The sequence below is a fragment of the Neophocaena asiaeorientalis genome, unplaced genomic scaffold (genome assembly GCF_003031525.2).
Source record: "Neophocaena asiaeorientalis asiaeorientalis breed wild unplaced genomic scaffold, Neophocaena_asiaeorientalis_V1.1 scaffold78, whole genome shotgun sequence".
Classification (NCBI taxonomy): domain Eukaryota; kingdom Metazoa; phylum Chordata; class Mammalia; order Artiodactyla; family Phocoenidae; genus Neophocaena; species Neophocaena asiaeorientalis.
This window is the reverse complement of record NW_020175018.1, coordinates 15,638,468-15,653,984: the sequence shown is the minus strand read 5'-3', so window position 1 is coordinate 15,653,984 and position 15,517 is coordinate 15,638,468. Positions and strand designations below refer to the sequence as shown.

The following is a 15,517-nucleotide window of genomic DNA, read 5'->3' as shown; positions in this document are numbered from 1 at the left end:
GCCTTTTTTTTTTTTTTTTTTTTTTTTTTTTTTTTTAGTGGAGGAGGTAGCATCCCACATATTTTCTGCATTTTTGCTCTACCTCTGTTGTAATACATAATATTTAAAATGGCAAAATAATCCTTTCCATAAATCCTAGGGAAAAGTATCTTTAGTTGTTTAAAAATATGTGGAAGATATAAAACTTCTTCATTTTGGCCTCCACTCTACAGTCGTCGGGGCCTCCAGATGTGCTCAGGGCTTCTGTTTTGAGTTGTTGGTGTCACATTGAAGTTGGTACCTCCTCCCCCCACCTACCGTCACCACAGGTCACCTCGCCTCTGACTTGTCCTCCTTAAAATACTCCTCATTAGTGCATTCCTCTGACATCTCAGCCATGGTTTATTGCAGGGGATGGTGAAGCTGAGCCCATGTTAGAAGGAATTCTAGTAAATTTCAGATCTCTTTGAGCTGATGTTTAAAGACTGTTCCTTGGGACTTCCCTGGCAGTCCAGTGGTTAAGGCTCTGCGCTTCCATGGCAGGGGGTGCAGATTCGACCCCTGGTCAGGGAACTAAGATCCAAAAAAAAAATTTTAATAGAAATAAAGGCTGTTCCTCTAAAGGATCCTGCCTGCTAAAGTTCCACAAACCTGTTGACTCCTTGTGACACAATATAACATGAATTTTTATCTAATTCAGAGCAAGAAGTGTACAACAGTCTGACCTACTAGAAGGAGAGGAAGACGAGGCACTCCTTGAGAGATGTTATCAGAATCTCGTGGAGGATGTGAAGTTTGAAAATGCATATTAACTATCATGGTGGAATTTTTATACATTATATATGAGAAATGAAAAAAATTTTATAGCAGACTGGAAGATAAAGCTCCACAAAATCTTCATGGGATGTGAGGAAATAGATTCAGGGAGGAAAAGCTTATTAAAAGGATGGGATGTGAGGAAATAGATTCAGGGAGGAAAAGTTTATTAAAAGGAGGTGCAGATCTTACAGAAAGAAGGATTGAGAAACCCTAGTCACTGAGAAACTAGTTCTCTGCTAAACAGATGACGTAAAGTGATGGTCATGCTTTAGATTTTTAATATTCTTTTAAAAATCTTCTTCTACCTCTAGCTCAGCCCTCTCCTCCTGCTATAGCCGAGTGTACCAAAGTCTCGCCAACCTCATTCGTTGGTCTGACCAAGTGATGCTAGAAGGTGTGAACTCGGAAGATAAAGAGATGGTGACAGCTGTGAAGGGGGTCATCAAAGCCGTGCTGGACGGAGTGAAGGTGCGTGCAGGTTCCAGGCGGTCCTCACCAGGGCTCGGAGCACCCTCCCTGCTGGGCGTTTGTCACATGAGAGCTTGTGCCTGAACTTTGTGCATTAGAGTGCGTGTCTTCAGTGTTTCTGCTGTTGGGTGCTGCCCTGTCCCACAGCTGTTTCTCCGTGGCACAGGTGACTCTTACAGGAATATAACCTTTGGACTACTCGTCCTGATAGTTAGAAAAGCTTCCAGAAGCAGTCAGCCTTTACTGGGCCTTGTGTTAAATCTACAGGTAGTCTTTATACTACAGCTCTGGCTGTGCACGCTCGCCAGCTAGATGAAGTCCAGTGGAAATTGCTTTTGCACTGACCTTTAGCAAAACTCCCAGCATGTCAACTGCTACCTTTTCATGTTCCAAGAACTTCTGGGATTCTTAGTAGAAAAGCAGGATTGACGTGAGTAAGAAATGAAACTAACTGTACTTGAAATCCATGATGTGGTCTGTGAATTTACTACCCAGGGAAGTCAGAAATGGCATAATAGGAAATTATGAATCATCGTTACGGTGGGAAGTGAAGTCCTTGGAGGTTCTGGAATTGAGGTCCAAGGGACAAACCTTAATTGAGAAAATAAGTCCCAGTGGATGAGGAGCAGGGCAGGATGTAGAGCGTGAAACAGTGAGATCCTGTGGGTTGGGACGGGGCTGTGAGCGGTGGGAATGGGAGGCCGGATAATGTAGTGGAAAGCGGGCTAGACTAGAGTAGAGCCCAGCTAGATTGGAATCCCAGGTTCACCACTTACTAGTCTGTGAACTTGAGCAATTTACTCAAGTGCTCCGTACCTTAGTTAACTCATCTACAAAATACATGCAGTTGTGGTACCCTGTGTCATGGGGTTGTAGGAAGGATTAAATTAGTTAATACATATAAAGCTTTTAGAACGATGCTGGGCATACTAAACACTCAGATCTTAGCTGCTGTTTATTATTAATTATGTGGTGCTAGATGTATGCTTTGCAAACAGGTCTCTTGGCTTGAAAAACTGTGTTCTCTTCCTTTCTAGACCCTCCAGTACAAAACTGTGGCCAAGGTACTTACCCTAGGTCCAAACAATTCCTTCCCCACTCAACCATGCCATTAGACTCCTGAACGCTGCCTCCTTGGATTGACATTCCCCAGAAGCTCTGGAGAGTAGAATAAGGACCCCCAACGGGTAAAAATTACAGATGGGAGTCTAAGAAAGCATTGCTGGACATTACACACTCCTCCGGAATGAACCGCGTTGGCTGATGCGGTCTGGGCGGCTCCCCACGTCCAATACTGTGTGAACAGGGCTGCTGTGTCTGCTGGGGCTTTATGGAGCTCACGTAGAGGGAGGCTTGACTGGGCGGCATCACAGCGTGTCCTCTGACAGTTCCCCGTTCTCTTCACTCCCCACGGTTACTAGGTCACTAGGTCCTGCACGATCGGTTTTGGCTGGTGAGACTTAAGGATGTAGCCCAGGGTGGCTGCTGTGTGGGACCTGACGTTGCTTTCCAGACCTGGCGCCCAGTCACACATTCTCCCATTCCAGCCTCCCGGCCGCTCTCTGAGGTCAGCAGGGCAAGTGAGACGTGACCTGGGTCCCACTTCACCATCGGGGGGTGTGCGCTTCGGGCTCGCCTCACCTTGCTCTTCCTGTCCAGACTTCTGGAAATGCTGTTATTGACAAGTGTTGTTTTTCAGGTGACATTGTTAAGGCTTCCTTCTACCAAATTGATTATAATTAGATGTTTCGAAACAAGTCAGAACATCCAAAATAGAAGAGAGGGAGTTAAGCGTGAAGCTTTGTGACATTCCCGAGTGCACTTCCTTTATGGAATCATTAATGTGCCACTGTATCAGCTGAAAAATTGTCTAAAAGAAAAGTTTCTCAGATTTTTCAAATTGACCAGGATAAGAGAGGGGGAGGGAGAGAGAAAGCGAGAGACACCTATTGATTATGAACCTGTCAGCGTCTGAACTTTTCCGGAATTGTTTTTAAAATACTGTAACCAGAACAAAGATTCTCTAGGTGAGGAGCTCTGTACGTTAAATTTTGTTTCATTTATTCAAGAAGCGTTTATTGAGAAACTCCTGTGTGCGGGGCAGCGTGATAGAATTGGGAATATAGTGATAAACAAAACTGGCACCGTCCCTGACCTGATGGAGCTTAGAATCTAAAGGCGGAAAAGGACAGCAATCAAAAACTTGTAATTGTATAATTATAACCAGGACTGGTGCTATAAAGGAAGAATGGCGTGTGGTCTTACTTGGGTGTAGGGGGGACCTTCAATTTCAGGGTGATCAGAGACACTGCCCCAGGGAGAGACAGGCAGGCTAAAGCCTAAAGGATGAGCAGGAGCTGGCCTGTGTCGCTAGGAGTTTTTCATAGTTGGAGTCAGTCAAGGCCACAGGGACGATTTAGACACTGTAATGTCGGCGTTTGCTGTTAAGGTCTCAACTGTAATCATAGCTAACGTGTATTACCCACTTAATGCTTATAACGACCTCCAAGGTGGGTGTGATCCCCTGCTTCACAGATGTGGAAACAGTCTCAGGCAGACCAGTAGTCAGTCGTCAGTGGCAGGGGCATGATTCACACCCAGGCCTGCTGGACCCCAGACCCTGTGTTCTCACCATCACCCTCAGCTGCCACCCACAAGGAGGAAGATTCATGGTTCGGCCCAAGGGATTCAGTGTGTCTCCCCTCCAGACCAGCTGGCCTCCAGCCGCTCTCACTGTCCCCGTCAGGCTTAGGACACCTTATAAGCTCCTGTCCTCATGGTGTGAGGGAGCTTCGGTGGGCTGGGAGGGACAGGACTGTGCAGAGGTGAGCTACATCCATGAGGGTGTCATCATCCCACTTGGAGGGAAAGTGTTGGCATGTTCCTGTAAACTGACTCACCATCTTCCAAGTTACTCATTCACTTGTTAAATGGAATTTTGCTTTTGAGGGTTGTAAAAGTGTTGTAAAGCAGGATTACTTTGTTTTTGTCCCTGAATGTGCAGTACCATCTATCATTTAAACCCCCATGTAAATGCCACTTGTTAGCTCTGTAACCTTGGGCAACTTAACTCAGGTCGAAGGATGGACCTCTCTTACTATCTAGTCTGACCCAGGCAGGTGCTTTACCAATGGGAGCCTGAGACTCAGATGGTCATGACCGTCTGGAAGGAATTCAAAGGCCCTCACTTTCCCTTTGCTGTAGGAACCACCTCCAGCCTAGGTCTTGGCTGTTGGAGGACTGAGCTTCTCAAGGTCAAACAGATACACGAGTTTGTCCTTTCAAAACCAAGACCGCAACTCTTCCTAATCTCACCTTTTCAGCTTTTCTTCTTATCTCAGATGTACAGCTTCTTAACCCATCTCTCTGGACTCTGCTTTACCATCTCTGCAGACCTTCTTGGATCTCCCTTCTCAGGCCTCAAGTCTCTTCCCCCACAACACACACACGCACGCGCGCACACACACACACACACACGTTTTTTAATTGGAAGAAAAAAAAAACACTGACCTGGGGGGAAACTTTGGAATACTTGCAGTTCTGTCATTTAACCATCACCACCCAAAAATTGGGCTTGTATACCAGATTCACCTTGAATAGCAGGAATATTTTGAAAGAAATATTTTCCTGACTGTATCAGTTAGGGTTAGACTTGACTGCAAGAAAATCCAGAATAATACTGGCTTCAAAAGATAGAACTTTATTTCTCCTTCACGTATAAGAAGCCTACAGATAGGCAGACAGTCCAAGGCTAGCGTGGCATTTTCACAAAATGGCCAGGGATGTGGTCTCCTATCCTGCTTTCCCACCATCTTCACGCATGGATTCCACCTCATGGTCCAAAATGGCTGTTACAGTCTCCATAAATTATGACTCCATTCCACCTAGCCAGGAAGAAAAGAGAGTAGGAAGTTGTGGCTTCTCCATTTAGGGGTGCTTCCTCAAAGGCCTCACAGAACTTTCACTCAACATTTTATTGGCCAGAACTTGGTCATATGCCCAAGTAAAATTCTGTTAATAAGGAAGAGCAGATACTGTGGGGCAACTAGCTATCTCTACCACACTGACATTTCAGATGAGCCACCTCTTTTATTCCTTGATCAGCCTATTTTAAAATTCTTATTTATGGGCTTCCCTGGTGGCGCAGTGGTTGAGAGTCCGCCTGCTGATGCAGGGGACACGGGTTCGTGCCCCTGTCCGGGGGGATCCCACATGCTGCGGAGCGGCTGGGCCCGTGAGCCATGGCAGCTGGGCCTGCGTGTCTGGAGCCTGTACTCCGCAACGGGAGAGGCCACAACAGTGAGAGGCCCACGTACCGCAAAAAAAAAAAATTCATTCTCATTTATGATGAATTTCAGACATTTGCAAAAAAGAGAACAGTGTAATGTAGCCCCATCACAGAACTTCCACAGTTGGCCAATCTTGTTTCTTCCAGACCTCTTCCTACTCCCCTGGATTATTTGGAAGCGAGTTCCAGGCATCATGCCCATTCACCTGTAAATACCTTAGTGCATATCTCTAGGATAAGGCAAACTTTTTCTGTAAAGGGCCAGGTAGTAAATATTTTAGGCTTCTGGAGCTACACATAGTCTCAACTGCATATTGGTCTGTTGCATATTCTTTGTTTGTTTTAATTTAATTTTTTTAAGCAAAGCATTCTTACCTTGAGGGCCTTACAGAAGCAAGCCCTGGGCTGGATTTGGCCTTCTGGGTATAGTTTGCTGTTTTCAAACAGTTTGGTTTTCAATTTCAGATCCAGATAAAGTCCAAACACTATAACTCATGAATATTTGTCTAAAGTTCTCCCTTCTCTGTATTTTTCTCCTTGCAACTTGTTTTTTTTTAGGGAAGGATTGTTTCTCTGAGAAGTCTCCCACACTCTGGTTTTGCTGATTACATCTATGCAGTGTTATTTAACATGTTCCTCTGTCCCTTGAGTTTCCTGCAAAACTAGGCTGAATCAGGTTCATGTTTTTGTATCTAGAAGAATGTTTCCTAGGTGCTGCCGTGCACTTCCATCTAGAGGCATCTTTCCTTTTTTGATGTTAATAGCCGTTGATGGTTATTGCCTAGATGGGTTAATTCCTTGGAGTTGTAAAATGATGACATTATAATTCTTTCTGCCATCCCTTCCTCATTCCTTAGCTGGAATACACTAAAAGAGACCTCCCCTTGTCAATCAAGGTTATCCTGTGTTATAATTCTCAGGGGGAAAGGCAGGATCAGTGCTTAATTCCTTCCTTCATTTACCAGTTATCAAAATGAGTGTTTCCTAGTATCATCTAACATGACCATTGGATTGAGGTTTGGGGTTTTTTTTTAATTTATTTATTTGTATTTATTTATTTTTGGCTGTGTTGGGTCTTCGTTGCTGTGCACTGGCTCTCTCTAGCTGCGTCGAGCGGGGGCTACTCTTCCTTGCGGTGCGCGGGCTTCTCATTGCGGTGGCTTCTCTTGTTGCAGAGCACGGGCTCTAGGCACGCAGGCTTCAGTAGTTGTGGCGCACGGGCTTAGCTGCTCTGTGGCATGTGGGATCTTCCCGGACCAGAGCTCGAACCCGTGTCCCCTGCATTGGCAGGCAGATTCTTAACCACTGAACCACCAGGGAAGCCCTGGATTGAGTTTTTTAATATAGCATTCTGAACTCAGGGATGTAAATAAACATAGTTTATATGTCCAGTCCATTGCAGTTATTATCCTTATTGATGCTCAAGTCCCATCTTTGAACAGTGACAGCTTCTTCGGATTGTTTCCTGAGTTCATTTTGACGTGGCCCCAGAAGTCTTTGATCGTTTTCTCACTTTGGGATATGAAAAGGTGTTCCCGGTTCATCTTGTACTCACTTGTGTGTGTATGTGGTAATAGCTTTATTGAGATATAACGCCCATACCATACAGTTCACCCAGTTTAAAACGATTTAGTGATTTTTAGTACATTCACAGAGCTGTGCAGCCATCACCACAGTCAACTTCAGAACATTTTCATTGCCTCAGAAAGTAACCCCATACCCTTTGTACTCTCCCCATACCCTGCCCCCATTTCTCTCCATTCCCCCAGCCTTAGGCAGCCACTAATCGAACTTTCTGGCTCTATAACTTTGCCCCTTTCTTTTTTTTTTGACCATGTCACACAACATGCGGGATCTCAGTTCCCTGACCAGGGATCAAACCCACGTCCCCTGTAAAAGCGTAGAGTCTTAACTACTGGACCGCCAGGGAAGTCCCTAAACTTGCCTCTTCTAGATACTTCATATAAATGGAATCATATACTGTGGGTCCTTTTGTGACTGACTCCTGTCACTTAGCATAATGTGTTCGAAGTTCATCCGTGTTTTAGCATGTATCAGTACTTCATTTCTTTTTATTGCCAAATAATATTCCATTACATGGATATACCACATGTTATTTACTCGTGGACATGTGGACATCTCAGTTGTTTCCAAATTTTGAGTAATGCTGCTGCAAACACTCGGGTACACGTTTTTGTGTGGATGCATGTTTTCATTTCTCTTGGTTACACACCTAGGACTGCACTTGCTGGGTCATATAATATCTCTGTGTGTGATCTCGTAACAAGCTACCGGACTATTTTACATCCCTACCAGCAGCACGTGAGGGTTCCAGTTTCTCTACATCCTCACCAGCACTCGTTATCACTGGCTTTTTCTGATGTAGCCATCCTAGTGGGTGTGAAGTAGTATCTCACTGTGGTTTTTGATATTCGTTTCCCTGATGGCTAATGATGGTGAGCATCTTTTCATGTGCTTATTGGCCATTTGTATATCTTATTTAGAGAAATATTTATTCAAGTCTTTTGCTTAGTTTTAAATTGTGTTATTTATCTTTTTTTTATTACTGAGTTATAATTACCTTGTACATTTCTTACCACCGACCTGGAATCAGCCATTCCTTTAAGGAGCTCTGGTTCCCTTTATTGGGGAATGATGTTTAGAGACCTCACTCCAGGGTTCCTCATTGCTACTCATTGATCACATGTTTAGTTTCTTTAAGAGAAAATACATCTTGAGTTTATACTGGTTTTTACTTAACCTCATCAAGCTTATATCTTAATTTTCTTCCCCCCACACTGAAAATCCCTGTTTTAAAAAATATCAACATTTGTTTTTGACTCATTTTGTTTTTTCACAGTACAAACACAGCAGTCTCAGAATAACAGTAACCACCTCCATCAGTATGATTATTAGAAAGTATTAAAGATGTTTCAAAGTTATTTTTGACCTTCAGGTTATCCATCATTTTGCAGTCATTTGAAACAGTTCTTCTTGGTGTGTCTACATGGCCCCTCTTATGTGGCATGTATTTGAGTATTTCCTGTGTGCAGTGGTCTGAGTATTCCACTGCTTTACAAAGGAGGAGAAGGAGAGGGAAGAAGAAAGGGGGGTCTCCCTGGTGGCGCAGTGGCTGAGAGTCCGCCTGCCGATGCAGGGGACGCGGGTTCGTGCCCCGGTCCGGGAAGATCCCACATGCCGCGGAGCGGCTGGGCCCGTGAGCCATGGCCGCTGAGCCTGCGCGTCCGGAGCCTGTGCTCCGCAACGGGAGAGGCCACAACAGTGAGAGGCCCACGTACTGCAAAAAAAAAAAAAGAAGAATAAGAAAGGGGGAAGAGACAGCAGGTTATGTGCAGTAGGAAATTGCCATGTAGTCATGTTGTGGATATACTTTCATAAGTCAGAGAAATCATCATGCTTCAATTTCAGCTTCATACGCTCAGGGTTTACGGGTACTTTTGTTGTTGTTTTTTTCAAAATAATAGGGTGGCTTAAACTAAGATAAGCCCTCCCCAGCCTACTTTCTGAGCAGTTCACTAAGTATTTTTTCTAGTAAATCTGCTAACCTGAAGAACTGCACTGAACATTGACTTCTTTTTCATTCTCAAGTGTGTTGGGAGTAGAAGGACATCCTATCCAGCTAGGAGTTGTAGCAGCAGCATCTCCTTTCTGGACCCACACGTGTTCTACTTAGTTACAAATGTCAAGAGAAGGTCTTTCAATAATCTGTAAGCTTGTTTAGGGCCTTTTTTGGGGTGAACCCTGAAAACTTTTGTTGTTCGAGTTGTAGTGTTTGGCCCCAACTCATTATTTTGAAGACACAAGTGCCCAGTTTTAAAATTATGCCCCTCCCCGCTTGCCATCCGGGCCTGGCACTGCTTCTGGGCTGGTCTCTTCAGCGTCTTTCAGGGTGGAATTTGAGATCTCCTCTGGCTGCCTTGTTTTCAGGCTGCTGTGAGCCTCCAGAAGCTGACTTGAGGAGTCACCGCCAGGCCAGTGCACTCTGGCACCTCGTCTGCTTTAGTGTTCTGTCTCCCTGAGCACATGTGAGAAGGAAGGCACTTCCTCTGCTCTGTCGCTGCCTCACCCCCACTTAGGATGTGGGCAGGGAAGGTCCCTTGTTGTCATCATAAAGGGCATACTGGGGCTGGACAGCCCTGTGACTGCATTATGCCACTTCAGTTACAGGAAACTCCCCACTGGCCTGTACCCAGTGTCTTTGGTGAAGAACTCGTCTTAGGACCACTCACCGGTAGAGGGGCCATGTCATGGCCATAAGCACAGGAGCCCGTGGTGATAGAGGACAGACAGTGACAGGTCGGGATGCGGCCTGAGCAGGGGCAGCAGGCCCAGGCTGCGGGCGGGGCGCTTTCCAGTTAAAGTGCGTGTTCTCTCCACGTGAACCTGGAGGACTTGGGCCTCTCCTCGTGCAGCCTGTGTCCCCTCTGCCAGGCAGGGGTCGAGGAGACAAAAACAGATAGGACTGTTTCTTACCTGAGCACCGAGCTGTGCTTTGACTGGATGAAGGTCATCGAAGATGGAAGTGTCTCTGTGATCACTCAATATGAGTAGAGTGAACATGGAAATAAAGTATTGTGTATTTAGAAAGGTGCTCTTCCGGGTACCTTTCGGGCTTTGAAAACTGCTCTTCGGTGAACTGGCGGTTGTCTGGTTTACAGCTGCCGGCTCTGGACACAGCCTCATGTGCCGTCTCTCTCAGTCTTTCCTAACCTGTGCCTCAGGAGGATTGGAAAGTCTGACATCTCTCAGAAATCTGGCTTCAGTAGGGAGAGTTGGGCTCTGGCCAGGTTACAAACGGTCGGCTCTGAAGGAGATGAGGGATTTGGCACAGTCGCCGGGTACGTGCACATTCTAAGGGTGCCCTTCTGTCTATGAGAGAGAAGCCAGGCTGAGAGTGAAAGACCTTCTGGCTGGTGTGTTTGTGTTTGGGCTGGAAGGTCATGGTGAATATGGAAAGCTGCCCCCTCCTGTGATGGTCTGTTGGGCCTGGGGTGAAGGAGGTTAAGTTCTGGGATCTGACTTTGTCTTGGAATTCGGGTGCCCACTTGCACATGTGTGCCTGTCATCGCGTGGTTCTTTTGCCATCGTTCTTTAGTTGAGTTCACACAGCTGCCTCTCCAGAAAGATGGCATTCTAATTATAATTGCTCAGGAATCAATGAAGAATTAGTGGAATTTTGTCCTGCCTCAGCAGATGCAAGCGTACAGGCTCCTCCCTTTTCCTTTGCCCTGCTTGTAGAGAGAGTGAGCTTGAGTGTGGCGCTTCCAAGGCACTTCGACTCCCTCTGATGCCGCAATGCTCTTCTGTGTGGCCTGGTGATGGGCTTCTTGGATGAGCGGCCTTCCCCACCCGCCTCTAGGCGATGGGGTGCGGGGGGCCGGCCTCCACGCCACTTGCTCTCTCTCCTGATGACGTCGTCTCTTGTCTCTCCGCCTTGTCTCTAATCACCAGCTAGTTAGCTGTTCCTTAAATATTTGCGAGATTATGTTTAACTCCTAGATGGTGAAAACAGGAAAATGCCAACCTTCTCCTTTCTTCTTCCAGTACTTGATTCTTGGCGATCTCAACCCTCCACGTTTCTCCAGGAATAGGCATCGAAACTATTAGAGTGGGGTGACACTGATTCTGATTATATGGAGTATGCCTTATTTTTCTTTTAATTCGTATTTCAGAAGTAATACATGTTCATTGTAGCAAAGTAAGAAAAAGCAGAGAAGCAAAAACAAGAAAATAAGGGGTGTTTCATAGCCGTATTTTTTCCTATACGTGTGTTCTTGGTTTGGTTTTGTTTCCAAAACATACTGTGTATACACCAGTGTACCGTCTGGGCTGTTTTTCCACTTAACATTGTATTGTCTTTCCACGCTATCATATATTCTTGTGAGGTTTTGTTTTGTTTTGTTTTGTTGCCGTGTGTGGGCCTCTCACTGTTGTGGCCTCTCCCGTTGCGGAGCGCAGGCTCAGCGGCCATGGCTCACGGGCCCAGCCGCTCCGCGGCATGTGGGATCTTCCCGGACCGGGGCACGAACCCGCGTCCCCTGCATCGGCAGGCGGACTCTCGACCACTGCGCCACCAGGGAAGCCCTCTTGTGAGTTTTTTTAATGGTAATATATAATGGTCCATTGTTTAAGTCTATCTTAATTTATGTAATCAGTACCTAGTATTGAATATTTAATTATGGAATATTGAGTCGTCTGATTACCTGTTACACGGAATGCTGCAGTGAACGTTCTTTGTGGCTTAATTTTTGTACACATCCGTGTCATTTTCCTTGGGCTAAATTACTATAAAACGTATGCAAATACTTAAAGCTTTTTATGTATACTGACAAGTCATCTTTTAGAAAAGCTATCCAAAGCATTACTTCCATCCATCATAGTAACTCTTTGCCTTACCACACTTGTCGGGATTCCTGTGTGGGGTGTTTTGAGTTGGGAGAGGCTTTGCAGTCTGATTTGGGGGCACACTGCTGTATTACCCACCTTCTTCCATTGCTGCCTCCTCTGTAACTTTAGAAATAGATGTTCATGCTGAAAGCCTGAACTTCTCATGTGACACAGGTAGGTCCTACCCAGGTGTGCATCAACAGGGCAATGAATGAAGAGATAGTGGGTTTATCCATATACTGGAATACAACTCAGCAACATCACGGAACACACTACTCAGGCACACAGAGACGTGGGTGTTTACACTGAGCAAAAGAGGATCGACGAGTAGAGATAGAGAGTGGATTAGTGGTTGTGGGTCCGGGAGGGCTGGGGAGACATGAGGAGGGACCACGGAAAGGTCCAGAGTTTGTCTTGGAAGTAATAATGAGTCCTAAAATGGATCGTGTTGATGGTTGCACAACACTGTGAACAGACTAAAAACCATTGCATTGCACACTTTAAATGGCTGAATTTTGGGCTTCCCTGGTGGCGCAGTGGTTGAGAGTCCGCCTGCCGATGCAGGGGACGCGGGTTCGTGCCCCGGTCCGGGAAGATCCCACATGCCGCGGAGCGGCTGGGCCCGTGAGCCATGGCCGCTGAGCCTGCGCGTCCGGAGCCTGTGCTCCGCAATGGGAGAGGCCACAACAGTGAGAGGCCCACACACGGCAACAAAACAAAACAAAACAAAACCTCACAAGAATATGAAAAAAAAAAAAAAAAAAAAAAAGGCTGAATTTTATGGCCTAAAGCTGTTCAGAAAAAGAAGATGGACACCAAAGAGTACATACTGTATGGTTCCACTTATTTCAAGTTCTAGGCAGAAGTGATCCAAGAAACAGAAGTGAAAAAGTGGTTGCGATGGGGCAGATTGACTGGAGAAGGTGGTGGGAACGTTCTGTATTTTTGAGTGATTCTTGTATGATGTATGCAATCACCGAAACTCATCAAATTGGAGGAAGATGCATTCTAGTTGAAAAAACCAAGTAGGCCCTAATCACCTTTTTTTTTTTTTTCCTATTTAAAAAAATATTTTCTAAAGTCATTTCTCTGCCGGGTAATATGCCCTAAACTTTCTGTCCATCGACAAAGATTCCCACCAGTCATTTCAGGATACCAGCTGCTGCCACACCCATGGCCAGCTCACTCTGGGAAACCACCTTCCCCGAGACCAGAGGTTTGATTGTTAGTAAGCAGCGTCCTGCACATTGTATAATGGCTTCAGAGAACTAAAGGGTAGTAGTTCTTCCTCCACAAACGGACTGGCAGTTGTTCTGCCAGGAGTTTGGTCTGTGTGATGAACTTAGTCATTCTGAGACAGTGGGGCTTGTCGTTTCCCCCTTCCAAAAGGAAGTGCCTTTATGCACTTGAAACTTTCGATGTGCTGTGCAGGTATTTTTGGAGGGTAGGGGACGTTCTGGGAAGTCAGGCAGATTACCTAAGTCAAATCATACGCACACTTATGGTGAGTGAGGAATCTGTGGGCAGTGGAGGACAGACAGCTGACCCACCTGGTTGGGAACATTCACGGTGAGGAACCTTCCTTGTGTCTCACTGCTTTTCTCTTGTGTGGGGTGTAGGAGCTTGTCAGACTTACCATCGAGAAGCAGGGGCATCCGTCTCCAACAAGCCCAGTGAAACCCAGTTCCCCAGCCTGCAAACCCGACGGGTGAGTGCTGACCAGACCCTCCAGTATCTGGGGTCACGGTTGATCTACACTTGAGAAAGAAGGGGAGCCAGGTCCGGAGCCCACATCAGGCAGGCCCTGTGAGGCCCACATTCCCTTCTCAGTGAATTCTGGGTAAGAGCCTGCATTACTTTAAAGTGTGTGTAGCTCACACCCATTCTGAAGAATTGCCTGGTCTCCAGGTTAATAGTCAGCGTGACCTTTTCTAAGGATAGTGTGTGATGTCAAAACCCACCTATACTTTTCTTGACCAGCTTCCTCCCATAATTAGAAAGAACTTTGAAGGGTTGGGTTTTAGGGGTTTGACTTGAGAGCATTTAACTTTATCAAGAAAGGAAACTGAGGGTGTAATGTGGACAGTTACAAGGCCTTGCAATAATTTCTACTACAAGCCCCTAGTAAAAATATAAAACCTACACTTGGAGCATTTTAGAACATCATCTAGTCCAGAGATTCCTCTTACAGATGAGGAAACTGAGGTGCAGAGGCAGGGGGACTTGGCCAAGCTTCTGCTGTTTGTGGGTGATCGAACCAGACCTGAAACCCCATCTCTGCCTTGGAGCCCAGGGCACAGTGTCAGCTCTGTGTCCAGGGCACCTCCGTCCCTGTCCCCCCTTGACTTCCCTGCCCTGGTCACATCCTCACGCTCTCAGGACTTTCTCTGTGGCCTTCTGTAACCCCAAGTTCTCTTCAACTCTCCAGCCAGTCTGAGCTCCCCTTGACAGATCGAGAGATGGAGATTCTAAACAAGACGACCGGCCTGTCGCAGTCGGCCGAGGGGCTCCCAGATTCCACGGATGAAGAGGTCGCGCCCCCCAAACCCCCCTTACCTGGCATTCGTGTGGTTGATAATAGGTAATTTTCTGTTTTTCTAGCACCCTCCTCTATTTATGTCTTAATTTCATGAATGGATGGGTAGGATGAGCCAAAAAGAAGACGGTGCCATTAGGGTCAGAACCTGCTCTTTAGGCACCTTGGCGGTTTGACCTTCCTCCGGAGGGGCGTCTCCAGAGGACGCGAGCCTGGCCCAGCGCCCTCGCTTGCCCCGCACCCTGAGAACTCCCGACCGCTTGCCTTTTAGCCTTAACCAAGCAAAAACTGGTACCATTTGTTACGAAAAGAAAAGCAAGAACTTTGGATACTAGTTTTTTGGCACTGATGGGATGGGAGTTGAAAGTGTGAAAAGCAGGTGTGAAGTGTCTGATAATGAAAGAACCCACCTCCCATACCCCAGCATCTGTTTAAAGCATTTTGTGGGGTGTCTGGTTTGATAGGGTTCCTTGCTCTGTTTCAGTCCTCCACCAGCATTGCCACCGAAGAAGAGACAGTCGGCTCCATCCCCTACCCGAGTGGCCGTCGTGGCCCCCATGAGTCGAGCCACCAGTGGCTCCAGTTTGCCTGTTGGAATTAATAGGCAGGTAATTAGCTCCATCTAGAAAGGCAGAGGAAGGCTTCAGGTCTGGGGATTTGGTTCCTGAAGCTGAGAGAAACCCAGTGGTCTTCAGTCCCTGGCGTTGGTCAGGAGGAGCTCTCCGCACTGGGGTGGGAGTTCCCTCACGGGGTGGGGAGGCCGAGACGGGCCCCAGGGCCTCCCTCGCACTGAGCTCTGAGCGCTGGCACAGGCCCTCTTTCTCAGGAGGCACAGAAGTGGCGTTCACAGCCTACAGCAAAGACGGGCCTTACCAGCGGGTTGCTGAGCCTACTTCTCCGAGTAAACGTACGGGCTCCCTCCCCTGGTCTCTGCCACCATTTCCCAGGAGTGACTTGGTTTGTTTTCGTTTTTGCCGGGAGGATTTTGACGTGGACTGTTACGCACAGAGACGACTGTC

At 46.6% G+C, this 15,517-nt stretch overlaps 1 protein-coding gene across 1 annotated transcript in view; it reads left to right on the top strand.

Annotated features, from left to right (window-relative positions):
• RAPGEF1 (Rap guanine nucleotide exchange factor 1) overlaps positions 1–15,517 on the top strand; it is a 116,697-nt gene that overhangs the window by 54,593 nt on the left and 46,587 nt on the right. The window contains exons 5-9 of the mRNA XM_024762754.1: positions 1,110–1,266; positions 13,582–13,670; positions 14,391–14,543; positions 14,983–15,106; positions 15,480–15,517. Of these exons, the coding sequence (XP_024618522.1) occupies positions 1,110–1,266; positions 13,582–13,670; positions 14,391–14,543; positions 14,983–15,106; positions 15,480–15,517 (561 nt within the window). The remainder of the gene's footprint in view (positions 1–1,109; positions 1,267–13,581; positions 13,671–14,390; positions 14,544–14,982; positions 15,107–15,479) is intronic.